The following is a 16551-nucleotide window of genomic DNA, read 5'->3' as shown; positions in this document are numbered from 1 at the left end:
AAAGATGTGGGTGGCCCACCAGACCCAGGCAGCTCGAAATCCCATTACTGGATTCCGAGGCACCGAACTCGAATGGTGTGATATATATATATATATACACACATATATTATATATTATATATATATATATATATAATATATATATATATATATATAATTCAGCCTCTTCACCTTAAAGCAGCAGTAAGCATTGCTAAACCATTCATGAAAGCACATTGAGCCAAATCGCATCAGGGTTTTTGGGGAATACCATTTACCTTATTAGCGAGAGAAAAAAATCAATTGTGTATGACGCTGAAGTTGTTCACTATCCCGGTACGGATATAAAGCTGTAGAACGAACATGCCACGGCGACGACCTGTGTTCTTCATAGAAAGAAACGTAACAGGCATCGAACCATAAAAAGTGCTAATTTTCCATTTTAACAGGACAGGATATACAAACAATATTTAATTACAAGTCCAGGAAATAATAGTAAATCGGATTAGCTGTATAGGATATTTAAACACTGACAGTAAACAGCTGACATCAGTGAACGCCAGATTAGCTAATTCAATCAGTAAAAGCAAGAGACTGGAAAAACTCTGAGAAGACAGTCAATGGGCGAAAAGGAACCATTACTCGATTGCATCTAAGTAAGCATTTAATCTGGGCATGTAATAATATCAGTTACAATATAGAATTTAATCTGTAATAAAAGGCTAATGGGAATATATATATATATATATATACCGTATATATATATATATATATATATATATACACCGTATATATATATATATATACCGTATATATATATATATATATATATATATATATATATATATATATATGTGTGGCCGCAGACAAAGGGTGAGATTAAAGATCCCATCCCTTATCATATTAACTGAGCATTATTCATCAACAGTCTCAAGAATAGCAGAGAGGAACTGCTTTGTGAAATTCCCTTTTTAGTTACCTTTATGATAATGATTACTGGTTGATTTAATGCACACCAAGATCCAGGATTACACTGAACCACACACACAAACTGGTATATAAAACAAAATATTTTATTGGTATCCGATAAATCTCCTTCAGAGAATGAGGAAATAACACTGAGCGGCTGAGTGAATTGCTAGGAAAGCGGCGTGAAGCGCATGCAGATGTCTCCCGTTTTGGGGGTGAAAGTCAGAGAGTAAGAGATGGAAATGGAGATGTGCGTCCGAGCTGGCTCCGGATCCAACAGCGAACTGAAGAAATAAACGCCTTGTTTGCGGTTTGGATACCAGTGACAGTCGCCCTATAAAAGGAGGAATAAATCAGATTCTCTGTACAGATCTCTGTATCTGCTGTTTTACTCGTTTCAAATCGCAAACAGGTCACCAAGCATCACTCACGTTCTCCTTGGACACGCGCAGCAGCCCGGTACTGACGGAAATGTCCTCCGCTAGCTGATACTCCATCCACAGGACCACCCCGTGACACTCACCGGACCTGGGGGGCCGAAGGAAATCAATCAATTCTGAACAAACAGTTTATAAACAGAAGGAGCGCTTTAAATGTCTTCTATGACCAAGTGTTACCCTCCAACTATAACTCAGGGGTTACAGTTCATTAAATATTAGAGAAGTCAGTTACCTGGAAATACACAAGGCATTGGTGGATGGATTTAAGAGCATTATTGGCACATATTGGAAGCGTATACTGTTATTTTTTATTGTATTGATTTACTTGAAATGATTGTTGCATAAATTATGGATGTTTTAGGGGGTAACAGCCTTGTAGGAGACCTCAGTTTGATAGCCTTGGTCTATAATATGTCAGTAGTTAGTAAATCTTTGTAGAATTAAGAGATCTGTAGGTATACGGATCTTGACGAATATGGCTCTTGGAGCAAACGAGGGGGCCTTTTCTTTATATTATCTGTTTTTGATAAACACTAGTTATTAATTGTACTCACCGCACCAGGTTTAAAGAACCCTCCGCGCTCATCTCCTCTGTTGGGACCAACTCTCGAAAGTCAAAGGTCATAACCTTGGTGGGGTCAGACAGGGCTCTGCAGGGATATTCCCAAAGTGGGTGAGGTTCGGCCTCCTGGGACTCCCGAAAGTTTAGAGAATTCTGCCCCAAAAAACAGAAAATCCGAACAATGAAAGCATAAGTATACAAAAGCAATAGTCACAGACTAATTTACATAGGGGCCTAACATGTAAAAGTAAAAACGTAATGAAAGACAGCGGTGATGCGGTGTGCACGGTCTACCTCAAACACAAGCCAGCCCGTTAATGAAACGCATTAATCACCGACGCCACAGACAGAGAACGGCCCAGTGTGCCCAGAGAACCCATAAAACGCCAAACCTTGATCATCTCATCCATAATGCTGACATCAAATCCCTCACAGGTCCCGCAAGGACTTCGGATCCTCCAGAGGTCCTTAAAAAAAAAGAAAAAATACCAATTTTCAAATATTTCCCCCCAAAAAATCCTTTAACACAAACCGCGCATTCACCGGGTAAATCCGAGACCAATTAAAACATTCTAATTCCTGCAGCAAAAAAAATATAATTTCTCTGCAAAGCATTCAAGATGTTATTGTCCATTCAGTAGACCTTCTGAAATGATGAATGCGGCTGCCGTAAGAACGAAACTATAATTAAAGCGGAGAATCAAGATGGTATTTTTAAAAAGACACATTAAAAGAGCTTGTAGATTAAATGAGGTTTTTTTTTTTGTTCCAGTTCTCATACAATGAAATAAAATAACATATTTATCTGAGTGCAAGGAAATTGCGGGACGTATGAATATAATCAGAAGGGCCGACTCCGGCAGCCGGCTGATGGCATAGTCTCGGCTATATTCACGGTGTACAGAGCGTGACTGCTTCACAGAGGACGGGACTCGTACGGAGAGCAGATAAACCACGTATTTAAAGCGAACAGAGATAATAACAGAGGATGCGTAGCTGGGGACAGGCCAACTGCGTTCGGGTAATTACTTCTTGTTTTGATCAGTCTCGCAGCCTTTTCTCGTAAAAAAACGAAGGGAAAATATTAGCTGCTCTTTTAAATATCGTTTTAATTAACGTCTTCATCTCAAAGTCTGCTACGCGACAAAAAAGCAGTCAAAAGGACGACGCATGAAAACCTAATTGACTCCTTATAAGAAGTCGCCAGTTAAGGGACGGCTGTAGATTTACGTTAAGAAAATAAATGGAAGTGGTGTCACCAAAAAAAGTGCATTATTCAACATATTCAATGACAACTCACCCATATGGTTTTAATAGTAACCTTGTGATGTCTAATTACTACTCATAGGAGTCTGTATACATATTGTATGTCTCACTTGTCATTGTTTTGGATAAAAGGCGCATATAGAGAACGTATAGTTGCGCCACCGAAAAGGACTACACAAGCATTTTAGGGGCACCTCTCTCTTGGTCACCCTTGCCCTGGAACGGAAGCGATAAAGAAGCGAAATTTATCTGTCCGCTTACAGATTCACTTTGGGCAAGAGTTCCTTAAGGACAAAACATGACTGACAAGGACTTCCTTTTAGCAGTCCCCATAATAAATAAGAGTTTGTCACCTTGAACTCCACGGCCAGGACGTAGAGAGACGCGTTGAGGGGTAACACAGCGCAGTGCGTGTCGAGCTTGGACGAGAGAGCCGTGCGGGCGTACCAGAAGTACAGGTTGTGCCAGGGCAGGAGGCTGGTGGTGAAGAAAGGCTCGCCAATCAATGCAGATATCTACAAGACAAAATGCGAGAGAAGTCCGGCGGGTGCTAGAGTGAGAACCTCAAGCATCTAGAACCTCAAGCATCTAGTTCTAGAAAGAGTCTCTGATTTGGGTTTTCAAAAATCAGTCCTTGGGCATCACTTTCAACAGAATATCTGCCCTCCTAAAAATCTATCCTTCAAGGGAACTTACATCCCTTCCCCAAAAGTCACTATTAATTCATCTAAACGATGAGTCAATTCCTTGGGTGGGTTTAAACGTCTTGACTAATATGATAACGTTTCAAGAGAAAATCCATCATTTAAAGCAGCAAACGCGTTTCTGTTTCTGTCACTGCATGGAATTAGCTCATCATCTGAAAACGTCATGTACTGATGTGGTCGCGCCACCACTTTTTAATTGGCTAAATTTGAAAAGCAGCCCCCCTGTGGGCATCAAGTCATTACGTTCATACAGTGTAAGGACGTCTAATAAGTTACCTTCCCATCTTGGAGGTCGGCGGCAGTGACACCGTCCGGAGGTTTCTGGAGGACTCTGATTTTATCTCCGAGTTGATTGGTTTGGAAAAGCTGGAGACAAACGGATTGCTTGTCGTTTATAATTCCACATACATTAATATGTTAATAAGGAGTTCTTCACAAAGTGCCAGCGATGGGTAACGGTAGAAACAATGGATTCATTACAAACGACTCAGATAAGATTAAGACATATTCGGTCCCACTAACCTTCTCCATGAGATGTTGGGACATAGAGGAAGACTCTAAAGTGTAAATCTGCAAACAAGAAGAAACAGGGTGAAAAATATTTATTCAAAGAGTTTTATCATCTGTGTGTACATATAGATATAGTGTATGTAGTTACTATATATTACAGAGATCTCTCTATTCCATACACATAGCAGTGCAGAGCGTGATACAATCTGGGTGATGCATGCAATGACGGCACTGCACGTTGCACATTGTACAGATAATCACCTGTGTGGCTCCAACAGAGTGTGCTAGGAACGGAAGTAAACTCCCATCACTCACACACAGACACACACTGCTCGGGGTGAGAACCTGCGGAGAAAGGAACACACTCTGTAAACCCTTGGTAAAGTAACTGCAGGCTATCACATGTGCCAGCTCTTCCGTCCCACGTCCATGCGGTTCCAGTGATATCAAACCATTAATGCAATAGCTAGAGATTTTCCCAAACAGACTGGTAACCCGTGATAAGTTTATGGGGCAGAGTTTAGGGGCTTATCCTGAGATGGCCAAGATGCCTTCAAGAGGGACACCTCTCCAACATCGGAACAATTAACTAGGAAGTGAGAAACAAACGTGCTCTACAACATTCTGTGCAAAGCCGGTAGCATCTCTCTCTATTAACGAAGGACCACAATATCATTTGGGTGATAGAGATTACTCGGATTGAATCATACCACTTGCATTTTGATGATTGATATCCATTTCAGGGGGAATTTATTAGCGGCTCCTACAGAGATGCTCCTCACCTTCCTTATGGCCTCTCTGTATCGTTCAATCCTGTGCCGGTCATTCAGTTCCCCAAACCGAGCTCGGTTCCACGTGATATGGGCTCCGCAGTGGCATGCTGGGCGTTCCAGAGGTACCTGGGTCTGTGCTTCTACACTGATGTATGCAAGGAAAAGGAATACATGTCAGTAAGCTACTGCACATCAAGACCTACCACTCTACATTATAACAAACGGCTCCGAAATGGCTAGGAACATCATCATTAACTGAATCGCTGAATTGAACACTTAAGTAACTAAATGTGGCATTAGAAACATCATTTCAAGTCGAGAAAACCTTAAAATGGACACATTTCATTTATAAGGCCAATTGTCCTTTGACCTAGAAAGCCCACCTTCCATGACATGCCAACCCAAACATAAACGGATACACATCCAAAGCTTTATATATGAGCTCTGTAGCACATGCACTTCCCATCGTTTTAATTCATTAAGGTTGAGTATCCAGCCATATCAGATGCACTCTTTAAACACAACTCACAGGACACAGTCACCCCGACATGGTTAGACCCACTAAGCTGTACTTATACGAGGGCCACAAAATGGATTACCTAGGTTTGGTTAGGCTGTACCAGACACAGTAATCATCCTGATGGCCAATTAAACAAAGCTCCTCTCCTTGCTTCACCTGCCGTTCCTCTGGTAGGAAATAGACGCACTGCATCCAGTGATCCCTCCACTGCCGGCGAGAAGACGAGTGTTAGAGAGAGTGTCAGGTGAGACAGTACTGGCTGATATAACATCAAACCACAAGGAACACATTCCAGCATTTCATCCTTTATTTACCAGCCATGATATTTCTCCAAAACATTTTTCTAGTGAATTTCCCTTAGTTAATGAAGGATGTATTTTCCTAACACTGGGGAACATGTAAAACATATCAACCATAGGATAATGTGTTTATGGCTAATGTTAAAATACAATATGATTGTACTTGAGGTCAGACCAAAAGCAGATAATCTAAGAAAAACTCAAGCCCAAGATAACAATACGTGTTTTACCATCCAGCTGTCAGTTTCCACTGATATGCCAGGTAAGCCATTTATTTTACACAGATGTGCCCGAGGCTTTGCTATTCCCTTAATTCGCTCAGTTACAATGACTCGCCATTCTATGCTGGGATGATGATACGCGGCCCAACACTACAGCCCCTGCCTACATTTCATAACTGAGGTCACACACTTCAACTAGACAAGCACACATTATCCTTACCGGAGCGGGCTGCACGGTGGGATAGGCCCAGCTTGGCTTCATACTGCATACTATAGTCCCTTCTGGGTCCATGTCTATGTCCCACCAGGACAGCACCACCTGAGCTGCCCCGTCGGCCTCTGACCTGAAACGTACGGGGTGAGACACCGCAGAACTGCTCACTTGCTCGCTGAAATCTACCCTGCAGAGAAGATACAAAAGGGTTGGAACCACTCACATGCTATACACTACTGTTTAAAGCTTCCACGTATTTAACAAACTAAAGAAATGGCTGCGTGTAAATACAAAATGAAGTGGAAATTGTTCTAACTGTAACTATGTAGGTAATACAGGTTTCTCCAAGGATTTATGACAAAGCGATGACACACAAGAGCCAAGATCCAACAGTCTGTTCTTCTCCCAGGGATACGACTGGTAGCTTTAAAGGATTCATTTCCATCAGATATTTGGGGTTCCTCAGGAGAAGAGTAGACAGCATCGGTGGCCCAAGCCGCATTGGGACCTCTGTTACTGGATTCCAGTCAAACATAGAAGGGTTAGAAGAGTTTAATGCATCAGGTTTAATGTTACCGGAATACACAGAGGACGTCGCTTAGTTTCGTGAATTCACTCGGCCTCAGCTGGCTAAGCTGCACATCACACACCGACGGGGCCCCGGGGCAGCTCTCCATCTCAGGCGGGGGTCGGATATCCACCGAATCCAAACTCAAGGGGAGCAGCTTGTTCCAACTCCACAGCCTTTGTGACTCCACGAGAAGGGCATAAACCGTGGCCCTGTGAGGGACAGCCTCCCACTGCTCCTGATGAAATAACCAATGGACAAGAAATTTAGTTCACCCTGAGGAAGAAGAGATCTGTGGCAGGGCCAGCGTTATCTGATCAGCTTCCTCTCCTGAAGTTCTATCACTTCTCCTCATCCTACCTTCACCTACCTACCTGAACCAATCGTCAATAATCAGCAACTTAACGGAGATGGCATAATGAGGGAGGAATAATCAAGAACTGGTAGTTGAGATGACTGCTACATATAAAGTAGGTTTCTATAACCTATATTTCATATTTTAGGTGTATACGATGATAAAAATGTAGGATTTGGATGACAGATGCTCTTTAAATAATAAATAGACTTTTAAAAAAAAGACAAAATGTTTTTATTAAATACTGGGTTTTATCTCTGCAAAGCTCTGGGTACCTTGGTGACAGCTTTTCCATATGGTTAACCGCGAAAATGAGGACAAATTGTGTTCAGCTACCGTACTTCACCATGTGAGCGTTCCTTTTTTTTTTTTTTAGCTACAAGTATTTTTGCGTTAAAAGTACCTGCATGAGATTGTGCTGCGCATGTTCATAGCTGGGCAGAGCACCTTCCCCGATAAGCTCTGTATCAAACAGCTCAGTAACCAGGATGTTGGCACGTTGTTCCATGTCTCCATCTGCAGAGGAAAACACGATAATAAAGGCTGAGTGCTTTAAAAACAAGGCATTTCTCTGGCTGTTTAACGAGACCGCTGAAGAATCCCATCGGATTTACGACAGTCTTGAGTTAGACCTCCAATTCTGAAAAAATGGACATGGTTTCCCGGCATTAATCTTCCAAAACTAAGATCAACATGGTAACAGCATCCACTCTATAGTCGCTGGTTCCCTTCAAGGGGACATTTTATTAGATGAAGAACCTCCTGAGAAGAAAACTGCTCTAAGACAACGAGAGAAATGAAGAATAGAACGTTGCCTTTTCTTGTTGGTTTGAAACACAAGTTTCGTTGGTGCGTGAAAAGCTTTATTTACATAATTGTAATAATGGATTCATCGCAAAAAAAATAAATAATGATAACTGCATCAGTTCCTGCATGAACTCGCTCTCACCTGGCCCCACGGTCACCTCTGTTGAATGTTTGTTAATGACCTTGATCTTCTCGCCAAAACCATTGGCTTGCACGATCCTCGTGGCCGCATCAGCCATCGGCTTGAAAACCTGGTGACCAAACAAACATTCCCATCATAAAGTCTAAATCTCAGACTTGCTCCTCCTGAATTGCTAATCGTGCGGGGCCTTCTCACCTCAATGGCGTAGCAGAAGTCCGCGCCAGCGGCAGCCGCCATCATTGACAGGAGTCCAGTGCCTGTTCCAATATCCAGAACTATAGCATCCTGCCCCCGTTCCTTCACCCGTCTCACAGCCGCACAGATTCCCTCATAATACTTCTTGTTCTGAAGGAAGAGAGATGGCGTCAATAAACACAGAGGAACACTATTTTAAATGTTCTTTGATGTACAGCAGGCATGTCCTGTATACAATCAATTAATAACCGTGTCCTCAAATCAAGAACTTTGCCTACAGAAATGAAATAAACACCCACACTTACCCTGTCTTTGTCATGCAGCATGTCAGCGTATGATGATCTGGGGGGGCAGATTAAATACATTAAACAAATACAAAATCAAATATACAATATAGCAGGAACTCAAGCACACCACGCAAGTGTCAATACACAAAAAATAACACCATCCGTCAAGTATATTTTAAATATTGTATACCAGTCTTGCATTGCATGATATTCCATGACTAAATACGACGTGCTCGAGGAACCAAATGACAACTGGCTACAGTAAGCTCTCTTTCCTAGCCAAGGAACGAAAAATATTAGGGGCATCTCAAGACCATGCCTGTACCCCTGGTGCCTTGGCTAACCTCGCTCTCTATACACATCAGGGTCATCTGATGTGTACCCCAATAATAAATTGTCACGTAACCCTCCATTATTTGCTGTCTGAGGCTGGAAGACATTGGACAGACACAACCAGAAAGTATTATAGTAACCAAGCCCCCCATATTATGTTTTTTTTGAAGGTCCTAAACATCCGTTCCCCCGCATACTGTTAATCATATGCTTCTACGATCCAGTTATGGAACAATTCATTGGTTACGCTTATTATAGAAATACATTTGTTCCGAGAAAATTCATAAATATTATTGTGGGTTCACATCTGGAACGTACCCGACACCCCCTCTAAAGAAGAACGCAGGTTACGTACAAATAAAGCACTAAGCTGACATAAGAGAGGCAGCATTGCAGCGGCCCTCCTCTTCCATGGTATGAAGATTCTTGACACTGATTGGCAGCTTGAAGCAACCAATCAGTAGCAAGAAAGCCTTCCCCTTGAAATCTATGGCAGCACTTTCTGTGCATGTGCACGGGGGGCTCAACAGACCCCCGAGCTGGAGCTCATATAAGGTGAGTGCATCGCAGGTTCCCCCATGTATTTGTAAAATGGACAAGACAAAAACATAAAAATACATTTAGCAGGTGCATTTAATGGAATATGTTTTTTTTTCAGGATTATAAAAATACAATTTAATTACAGATACTAGGTCCAGATGTTCAATAAACAGTAGATATTATAAATTAGACTTTTATCCAACGTATAATCTATTAAAAGTAACATGTGATTTATGCATACACAATGCTGTAGTAACAGACATTATAATCCATACTGCGCGGGGCAACAGTATCCCCTAGTGGAAAAGATGGTAAAACAGCACATTTATTAAAAGAAAAAAAGAAAAGATGACGGAAATGGTACATATATGTGAAAATACGGGCATAAATTCAAATCTTCTAAACTTTTCAATGCACTTTACACCGCTACAACATCAGGGTACATATAGTTAGCTATTATATGATTGTGTGTGTTTGTGTGTATAGAGGCAGGGGTCAAGAAATTTGGTTTTGATCTAGTAGATAAGGAGATTTTCCTTTTCCCCCCTCAGTCCCATTTTTATTTTCATATATTACCCTGTGGTCTGCAGTTAAAGGATGTTTATTGGGGCAATACAACATAAAAACACATCTTTCTTCAGCGCTGCACCACTTTGTATGGTACTGCAGTTATTTTACACCATAAAGACTCAGGCTTGTATTTTAACCATTATTCCTACACTTACACACACTAACACCATACAGTAATTAAGTAATTTGGTAATTTATCACCTAGGATGGAGAATAACCTCTTCTTTTGACATTACATGGGTGGAAGTGTGAACCCGACACAGCACACACAATAACATCTTATGCTCACTAACACCATACAGTAACACACACATTCTAATGTCTCGCAAACACTAACACCTAACAGTAACACACACGCTAACATTCTACACTCATGCACACACAAGCCAACACTATACACTTACACACGCACACTTATGTTAATGCCATACTGTAACATATACAACACCATACATGCTAACACTACAATCTTATACACATGCACACACTATCCAACAATATACACACACACTGGATAACGCTGCACATATATAAAAACACACGCTAACACTATGCCCACATACACAATAAATCTGGAGCTACGATACAGTAGACATACTGACTCTAGCACTGTACATATACACACATACACACTGACTCTGACATAACAGTATAAACACACACTTACAGACTGACACTACAGTATAGATATACATACACTATCTCCCCCCTTACTTCGTAGAGGCCTGCCACGCCGCTGCCCATCTTCTGCCATTGTGAACCTGGCACTCTATGCTTTCCTGCAGGGGCCCAGCGGGGTCACGTACCCTCTTCACCGTGCCCCAGCAGGAATGTGTAGGGTGCGCGATTCACAATAGTAGCCCTGGCCAGTTTTTACTCCATACTCCCGCACAAAGGTCCAACAATTCATGTCACTGATTGGCTTCTTCATGTAGCCAATCAATGGCAGAAAAGCACTTCCACTGATTTCTGCACTTGCAGATCAAAAGAGACCCTCACCCACAGCATTCATCAAGCCAGTGATGGAATGGCATCCATGGGACAGACATATAGCTCCTGAATCTAAGATGAGACCAACGACTGATTAAGGTTTGAGTCTCTTCATCAGGAAAACTGGACAGGCCAGATGGGCGAAACTGGTCTGATCCACCGGCAGATCCTAAGTTTCAGCACTGGAGCTGACTGGAGGAGAGTAAATCACGCGGGGGGATATGTTCGCTTAAACACATCTCCTGCATGGAAAATAGCTGGAAGGAATAGAAATGTGCAAATGGATATGGGAGGGCACCACGAACATTTCAAAGGACCATGCATCTATCATTTGCATCAATATGCCCCAAGTAATGCTTCCGATACTAACCGAGCGATCTCCTGATGGTAATCATAATTTTCATCTTCCTCCACCCAGTCCACGGACCCGGTAGTGGGGTTAACGCGTCCACAGAAAACCTTCATGCTGGTCGCCGTCGCCGATACCTGCACGCAGTAAATGAGACACGTTACGTATTACCAGCGGCTTCTAGAAACACGGTTTCCTTTATTTAAAGCATTTTACATAATGTCGTATTAACGGCTTTACTTATTGTAACACACATACGAGGATCTGCAATCTGGGGGGACGCGGACAGTCCTAACGCCATACGCGCCGAAAATAATTCCGGGGAAAGGCAATTCTAAACGTCATGCGATCACCATGGAAACCAAGATGTAAATCCCCATCAGGATAGTCAGTGTAAAAGATACATTCTGTTTATTTTTGTGTAACGTATCAAAAAGATAAACAAAAAGTGTGAGGAATTAGACAAAGCAAATCCCTTAATTAAAATTGTTACATTTTTACAAAATGTCAATAGTAATAGCTACTATATGGAGCTTATTTATACATCTATACGAACTATCAACATGATATCATTAATGGCAGGAATTTACATTCTCACTGACTGTTTATTAGACATAGAGAATAAGCAGAATAAACAGCATTTAGTTAATCAGTGCCATTACCTCGTCATACATTAAACACTGCACAGCAGCTGGATCCAGTAAAATCTTGTCAGTTACCGGCTCTCCTAAGTCACTGTCACAATGTTACTGGAGGCTGCCATTTACACCCACAATGCACCGCTGCGGAAGCACATGCCTTTGCCACACAGAATATGGCGGAGCCGCAACCCACTACACCCTGCGCCCTAGATGACGACATCAGATGTGAGCCGTCGCCAATTGGTTGCTATGGAGGCTGCTGTGCTGAGGGTGAAGAGGAAGAGGGGAGCAGACCCAGCCGAGGCCCTGCTCATTAGCTGTAAGAGGCTCCGTGTGCAACAGGAGGAGGAAGCGGCGGCCGGAGCTGCTGTCACAACACAAGTGTTTAGGCTCGCAGCTACTGTCAGCTCCCAGGCAAGGCCGGGGCCTAGTGGCCGTGTGCTGGGTGTCGGGGTACATGGCTGTGGGAATCGGAGGGAAGAGCAGGAGGACCGATTACCCTCCTGGGATATTGTTATTTACATATAACCGACAAAACATGTCATTTTTCCTTTCTGCGTCATTGCAATAAATTGTCTGGAATGACGTTGAATATGGTAGTGATCCCCATAATTTTGTGTGTTTATAAGTGTGTATATATAGCACTCTATAGTAGAAGAGACATAACACTATGCGTAATGCATATACCTATACATGATAAGCTAGTGAGTAGCTCTTTGCATTTCATGGTATATAGATAAAAACGGCATGTATGGCCACAAATGCGCCTTGTGTAATCGCAAATGTTACGTGATTTAGATCAGAGGGGATTATGATCACGCGTGTAACCCACAGAGATAAGCGGTAAGAAATATTATTGAGGTTGGTCGTCTCTTTAAAACAGAAACGTCTGATCAATTTACCCTCATTAATAAAGATCCAGAAAGCGTATACCTCTAAAATGATGGTTGCCATATCAGCGGCTCTCCAGATATCCATGCCCGGTTACTACTGTTGCCAACAGGGAGCTGAAAGCTTTAGTGCTGTTGAAGTTTCACTTCTGCAACGTATATATATTTATAAAGATATGTGCCAGGCCGCAGTGGTATTATTGACCTATGGTCATTAATGTTTGGTAATGTTACTCATCCTTGAATTGTGTGTTCTTCTTTCTCTTGTAGAATGAGTCCCTTCAAAAGTATGTTCGAGAAGCAATCTCTCGAGACCGCGCTGTGCAGATGCTGCGTCCGTCCCTGGGAAGCACCCAGAGAATCCAGCGAGACCTACGAGTGTTGAAAGATGTGCAACGGCAACATAGCCGATATCGCGTTGTCTCAAAACTTAGACCTACCTGTGGTGAGGCGGAGGGCACTGAAGATGGTTCACACCAGTCCCCCAGCCCTGATGGTGACCACTTACCTTCCGAACCAAATACGGAGGCATCAGCTCATGGAAAAGATGACAAGGAGGCCACCGGTGGCAGCCACTTTCAGTTGTTTGACATGGTGCAAGAAGAACTGGATGCACCGCTTCTAAAGGTCCGTAAATCCGTCCGGCAACAAATGATAACAGATGCTGCATCAGCAAAGCCCCATGTGTTCGGTCAACTGAAACAAGGGCTTATCTTGGCTATCTCTGATAATATTTTAACGTGTTCCAATGTATCCAGGGGCTACATAGTGAAGCCTTTAATAGTAAAATATATTGGTTGGGGTCATTGTATTGTTTCATTTTATGTCAAAAGGTTGTTGTAGCAACTGCAGATCGGGGGAATTACGTGGGACAGTTATGACAGAAGGGGTCTTCAGTATATTGAAAATGACTAAGCTAGTGAAACCTTAACCGATCACAGAAGGCTGATTTACATGCTTTTGCTCATTTACCAGAAAGAAAGTAATCCCGAAACGATTTTGTGTAACTCGGTGAAGATGATCAGGGAGCACCTGGCTGTATCCGACGAAAGCAAAGGCCTGGAACATCGCGAGAGCTCGGAGGAGTTTGTATACGACATTTATTACGCGGAGGCTTCTAAGCTTGATTGGATTCAAGACATCCTCTCTGTCCAGCCGTACACACAAGAACATGAGCTGGTAAAATCCTAAAAGATTGCGACAGAACCAGTAATCTGTATAGCAACAGTAGTAGTTGAGCCCTATTTTTAAGTTGTATGTATGTTTGAGTAAATTTTGCACGTTAAAAAAACAAAATTGCGATCCAAGTGCTCACCGGTTCTGGAGAATCATTCCAGACTCTGGTTGTTGGCTTGGTACTTTTCTGGTTCTACTAATACTGTTTTGTCACAGGTCCCTGATGACCCGGAACCAGAAGAAGTATACGAAGATGAAGACGATGAGAATGAGGAAAGCAACTGGAGGAACGACTACCCGGACGAAGAAGACAGCGACATGGAGGAGAGATACCAGGGTAATTCAGATAGTGCCACTTTGTAGAATCCCTCTTCTAAACCAACCCCGTGTCTAGAAAAATAGCAGGGGGTCGGTTACTGCGGGTACCCCCGCCTGTATTCTGCCCCAGATTTAAAATGTTACAATATGAGAGATATAATAAGTGATTATAGTATAGTTCTTTATACTCTTTGGATAATGGGTCATTTTTGAGGTGACAAAGTACTCTAAGGGCCCAAGAAATGTTTTAAGTTATCATTTTTATGGTCTCGTATAAAAGAAAGGTGTGAAGAAATAGGGAAACTGTTGATAAAATCCAGTTATTACTTTGTTACAGCAAAGAGCTGAATGCACCTCCTGTGTGTTTCTCAAAACATGCAACATTTTACTAACCATGAGTTCTGTAACCAGGTTATTACGAAGACAGTGATGAGGAAGATGCCTGGAGCACTTTCCGTCGACATAATATGCTTGAGAAGGAAGACGACGCATAGTAAAACTCTTTTAAAGGTTTACTATTTTCGATTTAGAGGGTATCTCTCTGTGCAGATCATGGAGGTATTTATCAGAAATAGGCTTAACTTTGATTATATTATCCCATCTTACTCCTTAACAGGCGAATGAGACACCTGCACAAACTGCTCTGGGGCAGAGAGTGGTGTATCAGGATTCGCAGAGTATCATTAACGGAACCGTAACTTTATTCTTTGAAAATAAGTGTTTTGCCCTTTTTTTTTTTATTGGTTACGACCCCATGTAAAACAGAGTGGAATAAATGCCAACGTTATCTTGGCGCTAAATATTTCACTACTACTGCCAATCATTCTCTATGGAGACGCGTGTTCATGGGCCTCCAATCTTGCCGTTAAATGTTTTAAATGCAAAAGAACATATTATGGATTAATAAAATGTTTGATATTACTCACATTTCATGCATCACAATGGATCTCTTTAGTGTCGGGTACAAAATGCCCCTTTTAGCATGGTATTCGGCAAATCACATTGAATACAAAAGGTGATAACAAGTAATTTGTGTTACCCTCCAAATCTTTACCCCACTAGTAAATCCCCCACTATCACACAGCTTGTGGTTATTACCCTAGTACAGTTTCAGTGGAATTTCATGTTAAACTTAACATGTTTTATTGCCCTTTATCAGAGCAACCAGGAATGACATCTTTACCATTTTGTATTATGAATGGCAAAGCAATTAGATCCATAAAATGCAAGTTAAAAGAACATCTCATTTTTAATGTAGCGATGCACCTTCTCCTCTGATAACATCTACAGTATGTATAGGAGAGTCGTTGTTCATGAACCCATGAGGCCAAATTTCTCCTATCTTGTTTTCTGTGTTAGAATACATGTAACGTGTAAAATAATTCCTCCCAGAAAAAAATACTTTTATATTCTTTTATTGGATATAAAAGGGAATTGCATACAAAGCACCACAATGAAAATTTCCCCACTAGCCGAGGAACTTTAACAGATGTTGTATTGCGTTGTGGACGTAGTTCCTCTGGATTTGCAGAATGAGTTCAGTATGGTCCTGAGAACTGGGTTAAAGCGCTCAGAGACGGACCTTTGGCTCAGAGTCTGGTTTTTATACAATTTCACTCCCAGATTATTAGTTTGATCGACATAAGCAGAAAAGTTGTGTTTCAAGTCATGCAGGATTTCTCCAGGTTCCCTGGCATGTTTCTATTATATGGATGTGTTGTATCTCGCCCTTGGATGACTTATTGGGTGGACAAAAATGCAGGCCTATATGGGTCTTTTCTGCTGGAAAATACTGACAGAGCTTCCTGGACGTCTGCGGTCTCTACCTCCAAGGTCGGAAAAGCTTATGTGACTTACTTCCTTCTCTATGAAGACCCAACACAAGATGTCACCCTCGACTAAATAAAAGCCCAATAAAAAAGGTATCAAC

At 41.9% G+C, this 16551-nt stretch overlaps 3 protein-coding genes across 3 annotated transcripts in view; 2 read left to right on the top strand and 1 right to left on the bottom strand.

Moving 5' to 3' along the window:
• The window catches only part of PSME3IP1 (proteasome activator subunit 3 interacting protein 1), a 235321-nt gene that overhangs the window by 163412 nt on the left and 55358 nt on the right, over positions 1–16551 (top strand). The window lies entirely within an intron of this gene.
• Positions 1032–12388, bottom strand: PRMT7 (protein arginine methyltransferase 7). Its single transcript, XM_053448915.1, has 18 exons — positions 12259–12388; positions 11618–11733; positions 8833–8869; positions 8528–8677; positions 8333–8441; positions 7787–7899; positions 7037–7266; positions 6467–6647; positions 5806–5933; positions 5216–5351; positions 4695–4778; positions 4446–4493; positions 4200–4289; positions 3570–3731; positions 2343–2417; positions 1943–2103; positions 1380–1476; positions 1032–1282 (listed from the first exon to the last, which is right to left on the bottom strand). The coding sequence occupies exons 1-18, from the start codon at positions 12268–12270 to the stop codon at positions 1118–1120; spliced, it is 2094 nt and encodes a 697-aa protein (XP_053304890.1). The 5' UTR covers positions 12271–12388; the 3' UTR covers positions 1032–1117.
• Positions 12452–15548, top strand: SLC7A6OS (solute carrier family 7 member 6 opposite strand). Its single transcript, XM_053448926.1, has 5 exons — positions 12452–12651; positions 13398–13754; positions 14103–14306; positions 14520–14640; positions 15033–15548. The coding sequence occupies exons 1-5, from the start codon at positions 12487–12489 to the stop codon at positions 15113–15115; spliced, it is 930 nt and encodes a 309-aa protein (XP_053304901.1). The 5' UTR covers positions 12452–12486; the 3' UTR covers positions 15116–15548.

This window comes from Spea bombifrons, chromosome 10 (genome assembly GCF_027358695.1).
Source record: "Spea bombifrons isolate aSpeBom1 chromosome 10, aSpeBom1.2.pri, whole genome shotgun sequence".
Taxonomy (NCBI): domain Eukaryota; kingdom Metazoa; phylum Chordata; class Amphibia; order Anura; family Pelobatidae; genus Spea; species Spea bombifrons.
The sequence above is the reverse complement of the archived record's forward strand: the minus strand, read 5'-3'. Positions and strand labels throughout refer to the sequence as shown.

Coding starts and splice junctions, on each gene's coding strand:
- PRMT7 (XM_053448915.1), bottom strand. Junction 8,870..11,617: donor TACCATCAGGAGATCGCTCG/GTTAGTATCGGA, acceptor CTGCCCCCCCAG/ATCATCATACGCTGACATGC. Junction 2,418..3,569: donor TCCTGGCCGTGGAGTTCAAG/GTGACAAACTCT, acceptor TTTTTTTTTAAG/GACCTCTGGAGGATCCGAAG.
- SLC7A6OS (XM_053448926.1), top strand. CDS start 12,487: ATGGAGGCTGCTGTGCTGAGGGTGAAGAGGAAGAGGGGAGCAGACCCA. Junction 13,755..14,102: donor TGGATGCACCGCTTCTAAAG/GTCCGTAAATCC, acceptor CTCATTTACCAG/AAAGAAAGTAATCCCGAAAC. Junction 14,641..15,032: donor CATGGAGGAGAGATACCAGG/GTAATTCAGATA, acceptor TTCTGTAACCAG/GTTATTACGAAGACAGTGAT.